At 48.9% G+C, this 19,507-nt stretch overlaps 1 protein-coding gene across 8 annotated transcripts; it reads left to right on the top strand.

The window, feature by feature from the left end:
* The first annotated feature begins 424 nt into the window (after positions 1-424).
* FAM156A (family with sequence similarity 156 member A) lies at positions 425-17,528 on the top strand. Of its 8 annotated transcripts, none has more exons than XM_054676741.2 (4): positions 425-719; positions 8,453-8,526; positions 9,556-9,648; positions 16,077-17,528. In XM_054676741.2, exon 4 carries the CDS (start codon positions 16,194-16,196, stop codon positions 16,833-16,835), a length of 642 nt encoding a protein of 213 aa, XP_054532716.1. In that variant the 5' UTR covers positions 425-719; positions 8,453-8,526; positions 9,556-9,648; positions 16,077-16,193; the 3' UTR covers positions 16,836-17,528. The 8 variants fall into 8 exon arrangements, with proteins under 8 accessions (XP_054532716.1, XP_054532712.1, XP_054532715.1 ...); XM_054676737.2 differs by lacking the exon at positions 425-719 and adding an exon at positions 1,677-6,396; XM_054676740.2 differs by lacking the exon at positions 425-719 and adding an exon at positions 1,677-7,199.
* The last annotated feature ends 1,979 nt before the right edge of the window (positions 17,529-19,507 follow it).

Below are 19,507 nucleotides of genomic sequence, written 5' to 3'. Positions count from 1 at the left end.
GGGATTCTCTACAGAATGTAGACTTCCTCACAAGAGATGGCTTTGTAGGCCTATTTCAAAATGTGTCAAAGAAATGTATTGTTGGATGAAACACTTTGACTTCTTTCAGGGCCTATTTGTTATGTGATGCTATACTAGTCAGGCTGGAACTTGGTGTCTTATTGCCACAGTCTTAAGATCTCTCCCTTAACATAAATGCTGGTCAGTTGTGCCTGAATTCCATAGGGAGAAGGGTGTAATGACGCATGTCTGACCCACCCTTCCCATCATGGCCTGAACTACTTTTTCAGGCTAACTTTGGAAAAGCTTTGGCCGAGAGGAAGGGTCCATTCAGATGGTTGGGGAGTGGGGCTTAGAATTTTATTTTTAGTTTACAAAGATGATGGGGGCTGTGTTAAAAAGAAAAAATATACAGATCACGGCACAGGGATTGGGAATTGGGGGAGGCACTGGGTTAGCTGCAGGTAAATTATAACAGAGTGACTAGGGTAGGCTGGGTTGAGAAGGTGACAATTTGACAAAGATGTGAAGGGGGAGGAGTCAGTCAAGCAGATATCTGTGGTGAAGGCCTTCCAGACAGAGGGAGCAGTTGGAAAAAAGTCAGAGGCTGAGTCGTTCCAACATGGCGCAGATGCCACAAGGACACTAGCACACCAGCAGGAAGCTGAACAGAAGGCTGGAGGTGCCACGGTGACAAGGACGGGATCCTGTCAGGCCAGGTAAGCTTCTGCTCTGCCAGTGACACGGAAAGGGACAATGAAGGGCCACGGATACAGAAAGCATGTCTGTGCAGCCTGCAGAGTTCAGGTGAAGGAGGGACCCAGGCAGGAGCAGTCAGAACCAGGAGGGCTTAGGCAAGAGACAGGACAGGCAAAGGCACTGATGCAGCCCACCCAGACTTGACAGACGCGTTCATCCAGGTGTTCATGTCCTTGTCACTGTGGACATCTGTGTTGCAGCCACAGAACCACATACTCGATTAGGACGCCTGAACCCAATCAATAGTCGTTTTTCCCTACAGACCCTGGGGGAGGCGCACATGCACTTGCCCTAGGGTACTCTGACATTTTGGTAAACCCATCACTGCAGTCCCACTGGGAGGCCACATGGAGTAACATACTGGCCAAGACATATTTAAAAATTCTGGCAGGGTGCGGTGGCTCACGCCTGTAATCCCAGGACTTTGGGAGGGCAAGGCAGGCAGATCACTTGAGGTCAGGAGTTCAAGAACAGCCTGGCCAATATGGTGAAGCCCCATTTCTACTAAAAATCCAAAAAAAAAAAATAATAATCCCGGGTGCAGTGACGCACACCTGTAATCCCAGCTACTTGGGTGGCTGAGGCACAAGAATCACTTGATCCCAGGAGGTGGAGGATGCAGTGAGCTGAGATTGTGCCACTGCACTCCAGCCTGGGTGACAGAGCTAGTCTCTATCTAAAATAAACAAATAATTTTGTAGCCTCTTTTACTAGGAGTTCTGGAATTAGGGAAGAGAGGAAAGGTACAACCCTCCTCCCGAACTCCAGGGGAGGAGAATCTCATTGCACAGATGTCCTCTGTTCACTCGATTCTCCTGGAGCATTTCTAAGGCACACAGAGCTGCTACCATCATAGCCATTACTGACCAAGTACTCTGGGTGAAATTCCTTTATTAACTGAATAAACTTGTTCTGAAGTGCTGACCGGACACTCTGGGGACAGGGGGAGGTTTCGGCTGTATCCTTGCTGGCAGATGACCCCCACACTTGGGGGGTAAGGAGAGCCATGGCAGGATTCAACCCACGGTACCCTAGGAGTACACAGGAGACCACCCTACCCTCACCTGAGGGATGTGTGTGTGCAAGGGTTGGGTCAGGGCAGACTCTTCAGAAGAGGGGAGGTTTGTGCGGCAGGCACTTTGATTCTGCACAGCTTACAGTCCAGAGAGCCGAAGAACAAGAGGAACTAGATTCCCATTCTCAGTCTGTTGATTTCCACACCACATTTGGAGTCTGATCAACTCCACAGCTGTGTTGCAGCCGCTAACGCTGCCTCTGCTCTGTTTGCCTCTAGATTCTTCTTATCTGTTAAATAAAGTGAGGCTGATGGAGATGTAATTTAGGGCGGGGGTGGATTGCAAGTGTCTCTGTGATAGGGCAAAGCGCCTCCCGGTGGAGGCGCAGAAGCTAAACTCGACTGGTAGCTGTGAGGCAAGGGACGCCAGGGCAGCTCCTGTGGACTGTGTTAGAACTTTTCAGGGTGGCTTTGCCCTGCCAGGGGCCTGGATCTCACAGGGGGACGTCGTGTTAGGACCAAGCTGACTGTCCCATCACAGAATAATATCTGCAGCTCAGCATGGGGAGCATAAGCAAAGTACGTTGTCGTGAGTTTAAAGAGGCCTGGCTTTGGAGTCTGACAGAACCCGCGTGTGAGTCCCAGATCCAGCCTTTTCTGCCTCAGTGCCCTGACCTCTTTCAGCTTGGTTCCTTATCTGTAGATAGGAGTTTGATACTTACCTCTCTGGGTCTTTGGGAAATCAACACTGTACATGAGTAGCACACAGTAGGTCCTCAACAACCAGGCTCCAGGGAGAGCCATTCACACTGTGCCATGTTAGAGGCACATCAGTGTGCAGGCCAGCGTGCCAGGACAGTGGGAGTCCAGTCTACCCTCCAGCCAGGGTTTGGGCTTGGGCTGATGGTGGCAGGACCAGGGCCATTTCCATCTTTTCTCTTTTATTGTCCATATGTCCAAAGCAGACACTTCCATTCATATTCAGGTGTGCAATGCTAGGAGCTGAAATAACAGGCTGTAGTGAATGAAGCGAAGCCTCACAGTTCACTCTATGGCAGGAAGAACCAGCTGTGAGGCAGGTCCTCAGCCCACATCACTTCATGGTACTGAACCTGGGGCCACAATTCCAAACTCCATGTTCACACATGATGAGTCTATAGGAATGAAGGAGAGATCTATGTTGTGTATCTTTATTATTATGTTTTATTGTATATATTTAAGGTATAAAACATGTTGTTATACACACACACAGTGAAATAATTGCTACAGTCAGGCAAATGAACCTGTCACCTTCCTCAAGTTACCTTCCTGCATCCTATTTTTGCAAGTAAACTTTTCCTAAAAACCCTACTCTCACGTGACATTCCAGTTGGTTGGCCCATTGGGGGAATTTTCATGAATCTCCATCATGTGCTATTCAGTAAAAATATCAAACCCACTAAGCATGCCTTTTCATCCAGTTGCTCCCTAGGTAAAGTATAATTTGCTCTCCTTCACTTGAGAGCTGAAGGTAAGGAGCAATCAGGCAGCGGTTGCTGGAGCAAGTGCAGGCCAGACAGAGGGAAGGGCGGTTGTGAGGCGGCAGACACGAGAGAGAGACAGCGAGAGAGCGAGCGTGCACGCTAGAGAGAGAGAGGCCTGGTAGTAGCTGGGGCCTGATACCCCTAATCCAGGAGGCTGGACTTTATCCTAAGGGCAGCTGGCAGCCCTAGTAGAATTTGAAAAGGTTTGACATGACCAGATTAGCAGTCAAGAAAGGTGCCCCACTCACTGGGACAGAGAATGCGTGGGAAGGGGTCAAGACTGGCAGCAAGATGAGCTATGAATTGTTGGTGGTCATCGAGGAGGGAGATGAGGGTGACTGGACTAGGGAACTTCCTGTGGTGATGGAGAGGAGTCAGTGTCAAGGTCTCACTTAGAAAAACTTGGGAGGTCTAACTGGCCAGGCTCGGTCAACTGTGGGGGTGGTAAGAGGCAGCAATCAAGGATGGCTTTCAAGATCTTTGGCCCAAGCTGCTGGGTACAGGGTGGTGCCTGTCACTGAGTCAGGCAGCACAGGAGGAGGGGCAGGCGTGCTGAGAGTGGGGATGGGTGCGTTCACTTTGGGACATGCTGAGCAGTACTTGCTATGGGACTCAACGACTTATGACTTGAAGACTTCGCAGAGCTGACCTAACCTCCCTGTGCTTACCGTGCCTCATCTGTAATAGGAGAATAAGAATAATTAGAACAAATAACTAATTAGTTTCATTTGTTGAGTCTAGGAGAATGTTCTCCTTTTATACTGCAGAGTGGTATTTTCTTGTCAGGTCTTCCCAGGTAAAATGGGAATGTCTCGACTTGCCCATACAGTGGCTTGATTTTACCTGTCTGCTTTGGGTATCACCACCATTCGGCATGTATTGCCAATACTAAACAAATAAGTAAATACATAAATTCAAAGTAACAGGTGTTTATTATCACGTGTGTGCTGTAATAGCCCATCAGCCTGTCCCTCAGACAAATAAACTCTCTTTAAATCTTCTAAACTTCCTCTTGAAGCCCACCTCTCCCTCCAGGGGCTGGGTAGGGCGTTTGGGACCCAGGATCTCTAACACTCTCTTCTCTGGGAAGCCATCTCCCACTGCCCAGGATGCTGGATGGGAGGTGAGTGCAACGGGCCTGTGGGGTTGTCAGTTGGCGGAAGAAATCTGTAGATCCAGGGAGAGAATCGAGCCACATGTGTGGATTTGGAAATGACAGTGTATGGCTGCACAGCACGAAGGGGATGAAGTCACAGACACCTGGATTTAAATCGAGACTCCACCATTTATTTCTTGTATGACTTTGGGGAGGTTACTTAATCTCTTTGTGGCTCAGTTACTTCATTTGTAAAATGAAATGATAATATTCTGGGAGAATGGTTCATGTTTCCTTCCTTCATAAACTGCTGTTCACGAGGCGGCTTCTTCCAGGGTTAAAAAGGAATCTACTATCCATGTATCTGCTAGGACAGACATTGTTGCGTGTCACTTGACTCCTGAAATACGCCACGGTAAAGAAATCTCTGTACACTTTCGTGTTCTGGGAAGTCACTGACCACACAGGACCAATTATTCTCCATGAGACTTAGATAAGGGATGCTGTCTGCCCACTCTGTGCCGTGACTCCCAGATGGCAGACACCACCAGTCCTTGTTCTTTTGTCTCATGAATGTGTTGTAACCAAGCGAGTTATAGAGAAACGCCACACTTTTGAGACAAATTAAGGGGACCTTTATTAGCTGGCGACCTACAGGCAGCTAACGCTCAAAATTCTCTCGGCCCCAAGGAAGGGGCTAGTTTTGTTTTTATACCGTGGTCTAAACAGGGGAGGGGGGAGTTTAGCTGAAGCAATTTTACAGAAGCAGAATAGGCCAAAAGTTAAAAAAAAAATAATTGGTTATAGAAGCAGTTACAAAAAAATAAACATTTCCAGGTGCAGGGGCTTAAACTATGATTAAGAGATAAATGCAGGGGCTTTTAGGTACCTTCCACCGAGCACATTCCCGAGCTGTTGGTACAGCCTGCCTCAATATCTTACCAGCAGGTGTATTCTTGGATGTGCTTGGAGTCAGCTTGCACTAGTTATTCCCTTAAGGGGGATAAAGGGGGCTGCAAGTGAAGAAACTAAAATGGAGTCTGTCCGGCTCTCTCTGCTAGGAAAGAGTCACTCAGGTTAAAACAAGGTAGGGTATCACAAATGATTCACTTAGACGGGAAGTCTGTCCTCCTAAAAGTAGCTACGCACAGAGAGAAACATTCCCTGTTCAGCTGGCTGAGACTTCCGCTGATTAAAAAAAAAAAAAAAAAAAAACCCTGCCCCATAAATCTCCCCACTGAAACCGGTGTACTCCTTCCTATGAAAGTAAAAGACACCCCCGCCACCCCCCGGTTACCCCAACAGTGTGATTTCCACTTCTGGGGCGCTCTCCCTAAGGCAGTAGCCTGAATAATTTCAATGTATTGGATTGTTTGGTTTCTGTCTTTACCAAGGTGCATTTATCATTCATGCAAAAACAGTAAAAAAAAAAAAAAAAAAAATGAAACAGCACGTGTCGGTTCTCAGCGGCGCGTCCTAGCTCAAAACTCCCAGCCAATCACAGGAGAAGTCGGCCGCCTCCCAACCCTCCAGCCCAGTTCCCACGTCCCTCGCCCGGGAAGTCACGTCCGCTACAGGGAGTGTCTTCCCATGGCCTCCGGAAGCATTCGGCAGTCCACAAGCCACGCTTCAGAGAAGCCGCTCCGGGAACGCCGCGGCGCACCTCCGGAAGGGATGACCTCCACGCCTTCTCCCCTCGCAGTCCACCCGAGCGGCGTGGGTCGCGAGAAGCCACCCAACCGCTCCGTCTTCCGGCTCCGGCGGTCCGCGGCAGCCAATCAAAGGTTCAGTTTCTCAGCGGCGTCGCATCCCTGTGACGTGAGCACATCCTCGCCGACGCCCCCTTCCGCGCTGCGGCACCTCTAGCCCGCCGGAGGGCGGCTCCTCTCGATGGTCTTAACCCTTCAATTACGAGCGGGCGGCGCTGCGTTTCCAGGGCAGAGGAAACGAGGCGCCGCGTTGGCGCTTGGACGGCGGGAACCGGCTCCGGAGCGAGAACGCGCGTGAGAGAGCCCGAGAGAGACGGAGAGCGAGCGAGCGCGCGGGAGAGACTGAGAGCGGGGGGGTGGGAGAGAGACTTCCAGAGAGACAGAGCGAGAGGCCGAGACCGAGGCTGTCCCTAGCACAGGCCAGGGTGTCTTGGGACTCGAATCCCTGGGTTGGGCTGGCCGGGAGTGGGGCTTTCGAAGGAAGCGGGTGATTTTCCACGTCGTCCATATCTCCCCGGTGTGGGAATGGCGGTCGTGCACTCTGGGGGTGGCGTTGTTCTCGTTCCCTACTTGGGGGTGGCCTTTTTCAGCGGAGAAAGAGGATGCCGCGGGCATTGGTAGCCGGCGGGACTACACTTGGGCTAGGATCAGTGTTCAGCGGGTTCAGAAATCACCGTGTCCTTGGCATCACCTCCCTCCCCACCTCCTCTCCCATCGCACAGCAGGAGACAGTGACTGGAGGGTTTTCAAGGAGGACTGCATTGCCCCTATTGAAACAAACCGTCCGACAAACCCTTTCTCCGACGTGTGACAGAGGGACGGTCGTAATGTGAAATACGACTAGACATGCGTTTAATGGGCGGTGTGATTGCTGCATTCGTGCGCAATGAATGGTCCAGGCCATTTGTGTCCAGTAGCCGCACAAGCTGCAGGGTCTCATGTTTAGAGAAGGAGGGCCTCTCCGCCGTCCACCTTGCTGGAGTACAGGCGACCCTGGGCGGTAGCCCTCTCCGCCATCAGAAATGTGGTGCTCTGAGTAGCCACAGATTCCCATCTGCATTTCCAATACCATTTCCCTCTACTCACTGACCCGTTGGGTGCGTTGGATTTGTGCGTGGGTGTGAGGGTAGTTTGGTGTGTTTGCTTGCAAATGGAAAAGCGAATGGCCTTGGTTGGCTGAGCTTATCAGGGCACTAGCAGTGGAGAGAGAAAGGACTACTGTATTCTTAGGAGCAGAATCTCAACAACTTCCTATAAAACGGGCAGTGTGTCTTACCTGGAATGCTTTGGCATTTAATAAAATGTCCTGTGAATACTTTTCATAGGGAAGCACTGTTTTTACTGTTTCTGGTTGGACAGTGGTTACATTTCAAATCGTAGTTCAGAATTCGTGAAATACCCAAATTAAATCTCTACGTGGCAGTAATCCATTTTCTTTCCTTGGTGTGTGGTTGGAAGATTAATTTGAGATAAGTGTTCAGTTCTGGGCTGGGCAATCGTGCCGGGCACGGGGAATTCAGGTTCTTTAAGGGAAAGGCCTGATGTGCTAAAACGAAATCTATACCGTGTGTAGCCGCTTATGAGAATATGAAACTAAGGAGAGCCACAGGTAAGTATATGTCTATGAATGCGAATTAAAACGGGTGACAATATAAAGAGAGATTGGTGTCACAAATGGTGGAGTGACTTTTGTATTTCAGCAGACCTCAGTGAGAAATGGTCACCACCACTCCCTAGATGTGTGACCTTGAGTGAGTTGCTTAACCTCTCTGATCCTGTTACCTCATCTGCAACTGGGGATGAGAATATATATCATAGCATGCCCTGGGAGAAGCTGTTCCTGACCACCTGGGCTATGGTGATTTTGACTTCCTCTGTGTCAGAAGTACCCCCGTCTCATGCCTGCCATAGTTGTCTTTTTGTTTTGTTTTGTGATTTCAGATGGACTCACCCTGTCACCCAGGTTGGACTGCACTGGCCTCAACCTCCTGAGTTCAAGTGATCGTCCCACCTCAGCCTCCCCAGTAGCTGGGACCATAGCTGTGCAGCATCATGCCTGGCTAATTTTTTAAGTTTTTTGTTGAGATGGTGGTCTCGCCCTGTTGCTCAGGCTGGCCTCAAACTCCTGGGCTGAAGCAGTCCTCCCACCTCAGCCTCCCAAAGTGCTTGGATTAGAGGCGTGAGCCACCATTCCTGGCTCCTTGGACAATATTTTATTCCTCAGATTAAGACACGTCCTTGGGATGGGGCTGCATTGGATAATTCACCGAAGGCACCGCTGAATGGAGTGGGCCCTCAGTAAATACCTGGAGGAATGTGACCTGGCCAGTGAGGTTATTTTCTTTTGTAGGTGAAAGGTGTAGCAGTCACTCGGCCTACACCCACAGCATCGACCTTGTGAACCCAGCGACCTGACTGCCTTGGGTGAGTCTAGGCAAGCTCCATTCTCGCCAGAGCGGACTTGCTCCTTGTCTTCCTCTTGCTGCTCTGGCCACTCTTCTTGGTCCCTCCCCTGTTCCCCTCCCTGGACTCCCGGTTGTACTCCCGCTGCTTTTCTGTGTACTCACCTGCTGGGAGACCCCTGATGCCAGCACCACGCTTCACTGCTGTCTTCATTTTCTTCTTTCTTTCTTGAAAGTGGGCATTGCTGGCTTTACTGACTACCTGTTCTTTTGTTACAAAGCTGCTAAAAATTGTATCTCTTCCGCTCCAGACCCAGTAGGATAGAGATGATCTGTGTAGGCATCAAAAATGTAGAACATCTGCAAGTCATGTGTAGGACAGACTCTTTCCTCAATCTGTGTGGCGTTGCGTGGCTAGGAGTTAGATTCCTTTGCCATGACATGGCACAAGACTAGGAGCACGGTTTTCAGCACCCAGAGAACTTGCACAGACCTTAGACATTTTGCTGTAGGATTTTGCCACTTCTAGAAAAAAGTCCATGTGGCCGGGCGTGGTGGCTCACGCCTGTAATCTCAGCACTTTGGGAAGCCGACGTGGGCAGATCACAAGGTCAGGAGTTCGCGGCCAGCCTGGCCACCGTGGTGAAACCCTGTCTCTACTAAAAATACAAATGTGAGCCGGGTGTGGTGGCGGGTGCTTGTAATCCCAGCTACTCCGGAGGCTGAGGCAGGAGAATTGCTTTAAACCAGGAGACGGAGGTTGCAGTGAGCTGAGATCATGCCACTGCACTCCAGCCTGGGCGACACAGTGAGACTGTCTCAAAAAAAAAAAAAAAAAAGTCCATATTTAATTGGGATTATTAAATGAAATCTGTATCTTTAAACTGAAATAAATGCATTTTATTATCTCATATTATTGTGGAAGATTGAAAAAAGCATCACATGGGACTGGCTTAATTTTGAAAAGAAACACAAAGCTCTTCCTGGCGCTCATCTGCAGGGTGTAGTCTGGATTCACTTGCTTAGCTGTCCTCTTTCTCCTTCCGCACAGGAGAATTGAAGCGAATGAGAGTGGGGAGTGTGAGAGGTGCGTTTGGTGCAGCATTTCTGGCATGGGAACAGAACTGGCCAGGAGGAAGTGACGGTAAGGATTCGCAGCATTGCACCCGATCCCCGGGCAGCTGTGGACATGCGGGTCAGCCCCTAGGACTCTGCTGTCTGAACTCTTCCCTCAGGATTACTTTCTCGCTTAGGTATCAGGGGAGGCTGAACACCCAGAGAGGCAATGCCACCAGGGGTGTGTTCATCTGCCGTCAGGGAGACCTGGGAGGGAATTCTGTCCCTGAGTGGTTGTGTGATCTGAGGGAAGTTACTTGACCTCTCCATGCAGGAATTTCTGCCTTTGCAACGTGGGAAAATATGGATTCTGCAGGGTTGACTTGACATTCTCAGTGAGATGTTTATCACGGGCCCCACATCCTTCTTGTTTCATTTGATAGATATTTGTGAATGTCCACTGGGCTCAAGGCTCTGTGATGGGTGAACAAGACAAAGTCCCTGGCCTCTGTCAGCTCCTGGGCTAGTGGGTTGACAGAGAAATAACCATCTGTTGACAGCTGAGAGGGATTGGGGCTGGGACAGGGGAAATACAGGGCGTTTTAGGAGCTTGGAGAAGGCTTCCTGGGAGAAGTGCTATCTCAGCTGAGTCATGCAGGGTGAATGAGAGGTGAAAGTCTTGCCAAGGGCCATGGCAGTCCCAAACTACAGGCACCCATCACTATACCCGGCTAATTTTTATTTTTAGTAGAGATGGGGTTTCACCCCGGTGGCCAGGCTGCTCTCGAACTGCTGACCTCAAGTGATCCACCCGCCTCAGCCTCCCGAAGCAGGGATTACAGGCGTGAGCCACTGTGCCTAGCGTGATTGTAAATGTTAATCATGTCCACAAATACCTTCCCAGCAACAACTAGAGTAGCATTTGACCAAAAGGGACCAGGCACCAAGCCTGGCCGAGTTGACCGATAAAACCATCACAGTGAGGGATTGGTACCCAGAGACATCACCTCTCATGCTGAAGGTCTGACCGGTGAACTGTCTGGGTTCCCTGTCTCCAGTAGTCCTTCTCTCTCTTCGGTAGCTGCATGACATGATGCAGGAAACTTGAGGCTGTGGTGTTTCATGCAGAGATTTTTGATACAAGGTCTTTTACCTGGGGGCAAGTGCCTGTTGAAGAAATGACATTGGTGAGATGATGAAGGTAGGGAAGTCACATGTATTGCTGCAGCTGCTCCCCTCCGCACACACAACGGACTTCTCTAGGCCTCACTGTCCTTAATGCCTCTGTCAGGGATCATGAGCAACTCCATGGGTGTGGTTTGAGAATCTCTGGATGAACCTACACATAGGACGGTAAAATGTTTCATTTCACAAAATTGCTGGAGGGAGAAAGAGAGAAAAGAGAGCGATGACTATGCAGGCCGGTTGTCAGTTGATGTCTCCAGAATCTTCCTATTTTTTTTTTTCTTTTTCTTTTTCTTTTTTTTTTTTTTTTTTTTTTGAGACAGAGTCTTGCTCCGTTGCCCAGACTGGAGTGCAGTGGTGCAATCTCGGCTTACTGCAACCTCCGCCTCCTGGGTTCAAGTGATTCTCCTGCCTCAACCTCTCTATTACCTGGGATTACAGGTGCCCACCACCACACCCAGCTAATTTTTTTGTATTTTCCGTAGAGATGGCGTTTCGCCGTGTTGGCCAGGCTGGTCTCAAACCCCTGACCTCAGGTGATCTGCTTGCCTCGGCCTTCCAAAGTGCTGGGATTGCAGGCATGAGCCACCACACCCGGCTCACATTTCTTCTCATAAAAGTGTTTCTGGCTGGGAACAGTGGCTCACGCCTATAATCCCAGCACTCTGGGAGGCTGAGGCATGCAGATCATGTGGAGCTCAGGAGTTCCAGACCAGCCTAGGCAACATGGCAAAACCCCGTCTCTACAAAAAATACAAAAATTAGCCGGGCATGGTGGCTCACGCCTGTAGTGCAAGCTGCTCAGGCGTCTGAGACTGGAGGATCCCTTGAGCCCAGGAAGCAGAGGTTTCAATGAGCCGAGGTTTTGCCACTGCACACCAGACTAGGTAACAGAGCGAGTCCCTGCCTCAAACAAACAAACAAAACAACAAAAGAAACGTGGGGCGTGGGGGTCGTAAGGTCTTTTCTCTCTCTGAGAATTGGCTTTCTACATGTAGAAATAGATCCTGAGAGAGTCCTTGTGACACATGAGAATTGGCTGGGAGATAATTGGGTTAAGATCATTTTCCAAACGTTTCACACATTAACTGTTTGTGTCAGATAGTGGTGGCCCAAAGGATGTCAGGGAACTAACTCGTAGGAAAGATAGATTGCAATTTCTGAAAAGTTAAGAACTCTTTCTGGGATGTGTGTGTGTGTGTGTTTATATATGTTTGTGTTCAGTACATATTCAAACTGTTCCTGATACGGTTCTGTCTTTCTTGCCCCAGTGTGTGCTGATAGCCACGATTTGGTGAATAAACATTCAGAGGACCAGTATCCTCTGAAGAAAACTAGTGAATTCTTGGTTTCCACGTTTGTCAAAAGAATAGAGCCTGGGAGGCTGATCTAAAGTTTCCATTTAGCATTTAATGTCAATTTTTGGTTGCACTCATCCAAGATGTATTTATCAAAACAATACAGAGAGATACCCTTATCGCAAAATATGCCATTGGGTTTTTCCACTTAACCTACAGCAAGATTGACTTTTTTCCCTCAGGAGTACAGTTCTGTGAGCTTTGACACGGGCATACATTCTTGTCACCACCACCACAGTCGGGATCCAGAACAGTCCCATCACCCCAAGACACTCCCTGGAACTGCCCCATTGCGGTTACCTCTTCTTCATCCATCATCCCTGGTGTAAAGTGATCTGTTTCCTTCCCTCTAGTTTTGTCTTGGGGAGAGTGTTATGTCAATGACACCATACAGTTTGTGGCCTTGTGAGGCGGGCTTCCTTCTTTTGGCCCGATGAACATCTCGGATGAGTGTCAGATGCCTCTGTCACAGGCTGTTGTTTTTTCATGAAGGCAGTTTCACGGTGTGGAAGACCACAGGTGTTCAGCCATCCTTCTACTGAATGACATTTTCCTCTGTCCAGTGTGGGGCAGTTTCGCATCGAGCTGCTTTTACAATTCAGTGCGGGCTTTTTTGTGAACCTAAGTTTTCATTTCTCTAGGGTAGATACCCAGGAGTGGGATGGCTGGGTCCTATGGTAAACATCTGTTTGACTTACAAGAAACTGCCAAACTGCTTCTCAAAGTTGCTGTGCTATTTCGCCCTCCCAGCTGCAAAGTGTGAGAGTTCCAGTCACCCAACATGTTCTCGCTTGGCCTTGCCAGTCTCCATGGTGTTAATTTGCATTCCCCTAATGCTGAATGATGTTAAATATGGTTTCTTGCGCTCCCATTCAAGTCTTTCCCCCATTTTCTAGTTGGGGTGTTGATTTTCTTATTGTGGAGTTTTGAAAACGCACCATGTATTTTGGATATAAGATCTGTCAGGTTGGTGATTTTCAAACATTTCCTCCTAGTGGTGCAGCTTTGATTTTCATTCTCTGAACACACTGGCTCTTACACAGCCAAAGTTGTGTTGTATTGTATTGTGTTGTATTGTGTTGTATTGTATTGTATTGTATCATATCATCGTATCGTATCGTATCGTATCGTATCCTATTCTATTCTATTCTATCCTATTCTATTCTGTTCTATTTATTTATTTAGAGACAGGGGCTCGCTATGTCGCCCAGACTGGAGGGCAGTGGCTCGATCTCGGCTCACTGCAGCCTCTGCCTCCTGGGTCGAGCAATTCTCCTGCCTCAGCCTCCCCAGTAGCTGGGGACTACAGGTATGTGCCACCATGCCAGGTAATTTTTGTATTTTTTGGTAGAGACGGGGTTTCACCATGTTGGCCAGGCTGGTCTCGAACAACTGAACTCTAGTGATCTGCCCACCTTGGCCTCCCGAAGTGTTGGGATTACAGGCAGGAGCCACCACGCCCGGCCAGAGCCAGAGTTTTAAATTTTGCCAAACTCCTATCCATCCATCTTTCCTTTCCATGGATCATGCATCTCAGGTCATGTCCTAGCCTCCCCTCACAAAGATGTCCTCCTACGGTTTCTACCAAAAGTCATAGTATTGAACTTTGGCGTGTAGGTCTCTGAACCCTTTTTCCTTAATTGCGTGTAAAGGTTGAGGTTGAGGTGCATCTTTTTGCGTAAGGATAGGCCACCTCATGTATTGAAAAGCTTATCCCTTCTCCATTGGATTCCCTCTCACACCCATGTCAAAACTCATTGGACACATTTCTATGGATGGATTCATGGACTCTATTTTATTCCATGGATCTACTCGTCTACCCCTGTAAGCCAGCAATCTCGATTATTACAGCTTTAGAGCAAATCTGAAAATCTGATAATATCATCTCTCTAAAATACCTTCTGCTTTTTGAAACATCAGATATTCCACGTGAATTGTAGAATCTGCTTGTTTATGCATGCAAATGTCCCTCAAGGATTCTGATTGGCAGGCACTGCATTCATTCTACAGATCAAGTTGGGGACAATGGACTGTTAACTTTTTTGGGTCTTTAAATATGGGAACACATTGTTTCTCTCCTTTTAACTAAATCTTCTTTGATTTTTTCATTACCGTTTAATAGTTATGGGCATACAGACCCCATCCACGTATTTTAGCTTTATACATAACCATTGCATTGTGTTCGTAGCTTTTGTAAAACAGTATTATTTCTTAAATTTAGGTTTCCAGTTACGCATAGGATTGTTTTCCGTGTGTTGAGTTTCTCTCCTGTATCGCTGCTAAGCTCTCATTAATGAGCACTAAGCTCTTATTAGCTCTGAGAGTCTGGGGGAGATACATTGGTTGTTTCATGTAGACGATCACAGGACCCATGAAAAGGAGTACTTTGGTTTCTTGCTTTCTCCGGTGTGTGCCGTGATTCTTCTGGCATTATAGCACTGACTGGGCCTCAGCGTGACGTTGAATAGCTGTGGTGAGAGTGGACGTCCTTGCCTGGTTCGCATCCTTAGGCAGAAAGCATCCAGTCGTTGACCATTAAGTGGCTTGTTAGTTGTAGGTTTGACTGTACACGCCCTTTTTCAGGTTGAGGAAGTTGTCTTGTGTTCCTAGTGTGCTAGAGCTTTTATATCACCAGTGGACTTTGAATCTTATCAAAGGGTTTTTCTGCATAGCTTGATGTGATCCTGTCATTTTTGTTCTTCATCTGATCTCTCAATCTGTGGGTTACATTGATTGATTTTCAGGTGTGGGAAGAACAACCCTTGCATTCCCGCTATAAAACCCACTTGATCGTGGCTTATTATTCTTCTCACATATTGCTCAATTCAAACTGCTAGGTTTTGTTGAATACTTTGGTGCCTGTACTAGGAAAGAATACTGGTCTGTCCTTTTCTTGGTATCCCTGCGGTGCTGGCCTCATAAAATCAGTGGGGCGCATTCCCTCTGCTTTGTTTCCTAGAAGAAGTTGTGTAAGTTGGTGATATTTCTTCATTAAACGTTTGGTAGACTTGGCCAGTGAAACTGTCTTGGCCCAGAGATCTTTTTGCAAATGTGTTTGCCTGTGAATTCAACTTCTTTAAAACATATAGGACTGTGCACACAGTTCAGTGTTTGAAATCCATCCTGTGTGAGTTTCCGTAGCTTGTGGTTTTCAAGTATGTGCTACATTTCCTCTGACCTGTGGAATGTGAATCTGTAGAGTTGCGTGTATTCTTACCATATTGACCCTTTTATGTTTTCTGGGTCTGGAGTGAAATCTCTTCTTGCATTCCTGATATTGGTAACTTGTTTCTTTGCCCTCTTTTTTCCCAGCCAGTCCTGCCACGGGTGTATCAATTTCATTGATCACTTCAAAGAACCAGCTTTTTTTTTTTTTTTTTCTGGATTAATTGAATTCATCTATGTGTTTTTCTGTTTGAAGTCTCCTGGGGGTTTATGCTTCTGTTGTTTAGCAAAATAAATTCTTATCCACACTAGGAATTTGGAAACGATTTCCATAGGCATGAGCAGCCTTTTCGACTAGATGCAAACCCAGTGGTCAGGAAGGCGAACATACAAAAGGGTGTGTCCCCATGGTGCAAACGCTTACAGTTGAGTAAAAGTCTCCCTTGTGAGTGGATGAAAATGAACGCTCATGGGCAGAGCACCTGTGAGTCACACATTGATTATTCTACAAATGATGCTTGGGAAGGGGTTGGAAAATGTCAGCAGGGAATTGACATCGTCGAACTGCATTGCATCCTTTTGCACCCCGTGTCACGTGGATGCATTAATTGGTATCATTTCTAAATCCTTTATTAGATGGCATTAATATTCTAAGCTGGTGAGATGTATGATCTCACGTCATCCTCAGAAGAAGCCTAGGACAGGGTCTCTCTATAATCCCCATTCTACACACAGGAAGTGGAGGGACAGAGAGGTTGAGTAAGATGAATAATTCTGTGTCTTCTTGTCTTATCACCTTGCGTTGCAGTCTGGGTTCTGCCCGCACACATTCCTCGCCACCTTCTTGGTGTCTGAGAACCTCCAGCTTCACCTCCTTTTCTGGACCCGAGGGCCTGGCGGAGCTTCCAGCTGGGACCAGACCTCCATGGATCCACTCCAGAAACGGAATCCAGCATCGCCTTCCAAATCTTCCCCGATGACAGCTGCAGAGACTTCCCAGGAAGGTCCAGCGCCCTCTCAGCCTTCGTACTCAGAACAGCCGATGATGGGCCTCAGTAACCTGAGCCCCGGTCCTGGCCCCAGCCAGGCCGTGCCTCTCCCAGAGGGGCTGCTCCGCCAGCGGTACAGAGAGGAGAAGACCCTGGAAGAGCGGCGGTGGGAGAGGCTGGAGTTCCTTCAGAGGAAGAAAGCATTCCTGCGGCATGTGAGGAGGAGACACCGCGATCACATGGCCCCCTATGCTGTTGGGAGGGAAGCCAGAATCTCCCCGTTAGGTGACAGAAGTCAGAATCGATTCCGATGTGAATGTCGATACTGCCAGAGCCGCAGGCCGAATCTTTCTGGGATCCCTGGGGAGAGTAACAGGGCCCCACATCCCTCCTCCTGGGAGACGCTGGTGCAGGGCCTCAGTGGCTTGACTCTCAGCCTAGGCACCAACCAGCCCGGGCCTCTGCCTGAAGCGGCACTCCAGCCACAGGAGACAGAGGAGAAGCGCCAGCGAGAGAGGCAGCAGGAGAGCAAAATAATGTTTCAGAGGCTGCTCAAGCAGTGGTTAGAGGAAAACTGAGACGTGCACCCCCATGGGATGGAGACCCGAAGGGGCTCAGGCGGTGCCGCCGTGTTGGCAGCGCCTGGGTGTGGGCCCATTTTGGGGACCAAACAGCAAGCTGTGGTCGGATGAGTGCCAGGACCTGTGTACCGGGACACGTGGGAATCCTCCCAGCATGATGCTTGACCGACCCGAGGAAGGTCCTCATGTTTCGTGCCTGTCATTCTCGGATGGCTGTGAGGCATTCCTTGGCAAGGGACGCTGCGTACCAGCGGTCCTCGCCGCATCTCACATGGCTCCTGTGATGCATGTTGTCGCTTTCCCACCCGGGATCTCCATCTCTCTTCCCTTCCTGCTGTCAGTAAGAGATCACATGTCTGTGTAGTGTGAATGCCTTGTCGCTGTCCTGTGCTTTTGCACCATTGAGTTGACTGCCTCTGAGAAGCAGCACTAGGCCTGTTGAAATGCAGTGTGCTGCCCTGAGATCCAGTTTCAAGAATGGGCAGGTAAACGCAGTGTGGGAAAGGAATGTGGAATGAGAACTTGGTGGTTCACCGCTGTACTATTTGTGTAAATGTTTACGTATGTGATAAGCTACATGTATGTAAATGTTGCAATACCCCTAACAGTCGAGTAGTAGTCTCCCTTACAGGAATTTTTGACGGGGTTCCTCATCATCAATACCAAATAAATATATGTAGGAATGGAAAATGGGTGTAGAATTCAGGTTTGTTCCTCAGTATTGGTTTGTTTCTCATTAGATCTGAGCTGGTTACCTTGAAATCTCCCAGCAGGGTATCCGGGTTTATTGAGGGAAGCTCTGTGCTGTGGAGACTGGGAACGGGGGAGGGAGGGCACCAGAGAACACAGCCCAGTCACTGTTTGAGCCCTGCAGCGGGACCAGCATCGAGACCGGCGAGGCAGGGCCATGGCTTTGAAGAGAGGCTTCCTGTGCACAGGAGACGTGGAAGCAGAGTCCGCCGCCCACGGTGAGAGCCCTGCGTGTTGGTGCTGGTGCCCTGGCTTAGGGGCTGCGGCGCCATTGCTTGTTGTGTGGTGGGCCCGGGTGGGTGAAACTGAGCAGCAGTTTGCACCTGCTTTGTGAGAACCAGAGCATCCTTGGGTTCTTCCAACATCTTATTGGGATTTAGACATGTGTGTCTTTTAATTTCAGGAGGCACAAATGACTAAATCTACCTTTTTTTTTAACCTCTGCAGAATCCTGAGATGTGAACCCAGCCAGTACCCATGTGACTCCTCTGAACTGAAAACAAATTCTGCTTTGTGTCAGTCTGTTTTAGGTAGTCCCCAGAGCTGTCTTGCTGCAAAAGTCTACACATCTCCTGCCGACAGAAGTGGCTTGAAAACAGGTAAGTGTCTTGGATTCTGATGCTGAGATCTCATGAGAGAGTCGACAGTTGAACTGACCTAGCTCCAGGGGAGAAGGGAAAAAAAAGCAGGGCTATTCCTTCTTGAAACACAAAGGCCTAAATGGAGACCAGTGAATCCGGGAGGGTTTCAAAGGGGTTCGAGGCGTTGCCCTTTGGCTGATGTTTCCTAGGGTTCTGATGGTATTTTCCCCATTTCCATATGTCAGCTGCCTTCCTCCACTCCCACACACCCATCCTCTAGCAACATTTTCAGTTCCGCTTTATGAATTTCGAAAGCAGAACACCAGAGAAGTTAGGGAACTAGCCCACGGTGGCACAGGCAGTAAGAGGTAGAACTAGCACCCGAACCTAGGTAGGCTGGGATCGGAGCTGGCCCCCCTTCAGCAGTTCACCTCTGTGAAGGCTGTGTGTGAAGTGCCTAGAGCCGGGCTTTGGTGCTCATTTCATAGCTGGTAGCACCAAGTCTTGGTGAGATCCATTGCTGAATCCTCCACACAGTGCCGTGGGCCAGGTACAATCATCCCCACCTTGTGGAGAGTTTGTGCAGGTCCTAAAGTGGTGGCCAGAGATGCATGCCTTTGTCTCACTCCCCAACCACTCAGATGCTCTCTGCGGACCTTCTCAGTCAGCCCAGCAAGCACACCGGGTCCGTGCTGCCAGTGACAGTCATCATTTCAGCAATCATCAGGGTTTCCATTTTCTCACCTTGCCTGTCTCCCTTCTGGGCTACGTCGACTGTCGTGGTGGGGAGGTGAGGAGGAGTTGCAGAGGTAGCCCCGCTCCGGGGGATTGAGCGATTCATCAGGGAGAGAGATCCGACCCCATCTTAGTCTGTGTCCTTCCACTATATCATGAAATACAACAGGTTGGGTGCTCTGGACTGGATATGGTGTGTTTATCCCCACCAAGAGTCAGGTTGAAGTTGAATCCTCAGTGCTGCAGTGTTGGGAGGTGGGTCCTAGTGGGAGGTGTTTGGGTCGTGGTGGGGATCCCTCATGAATGAGTCAGTGTCCTGTGATGCCATCCTGCTGGGCTGAGTTCTTACTCTCACAGGTATGGATTAGTTCGCAGGAGAGTGGATTGTTCACAAGATTCTGGCCTCCCTCGATTCTCTCTCCCTTCCTTCTTTCCATGTGATCTCGTTGCACACGCCGGCTCCCCTTCCACTTTCCACCATGAGTTGAAGCAGCCCGAGGCCCTCACCAGATGCAGTTGCCCAAAAATGAATGTTTCAGCCACCAGAATTGTGAGCCAGATAAACCAACTTTTTCTTTTTAAAAGATTTATTTATTTTAATTT

Source organism: Pan troglodytes, chromosome X (assembly GCF_028858775.2).
Source record: "Pan troglodytes isolate AG18354 chromosome X, NHGRI_mPanTro3-v2.0_pri, whole genome shotgun sequence".
Lineage (NCBI taxonomy): Eukaryota > Metazoa > Chordata > Mammalia > Primates > Hominidae > Pan > Pan troglodytes.
This window is presented reverse-complemented; position numbering and strand designations above follow the sequence as displayed.

Bases quoted from the DNA above. Each gene is read 5' to 3' on its own strand.
- FAM156A (XM_054676741.2), top strand. From the start codon at position 16,194: ATGGATCCACTCCAGAAACGGAATCCAGCATCGCCTTCCAAATCTTCC.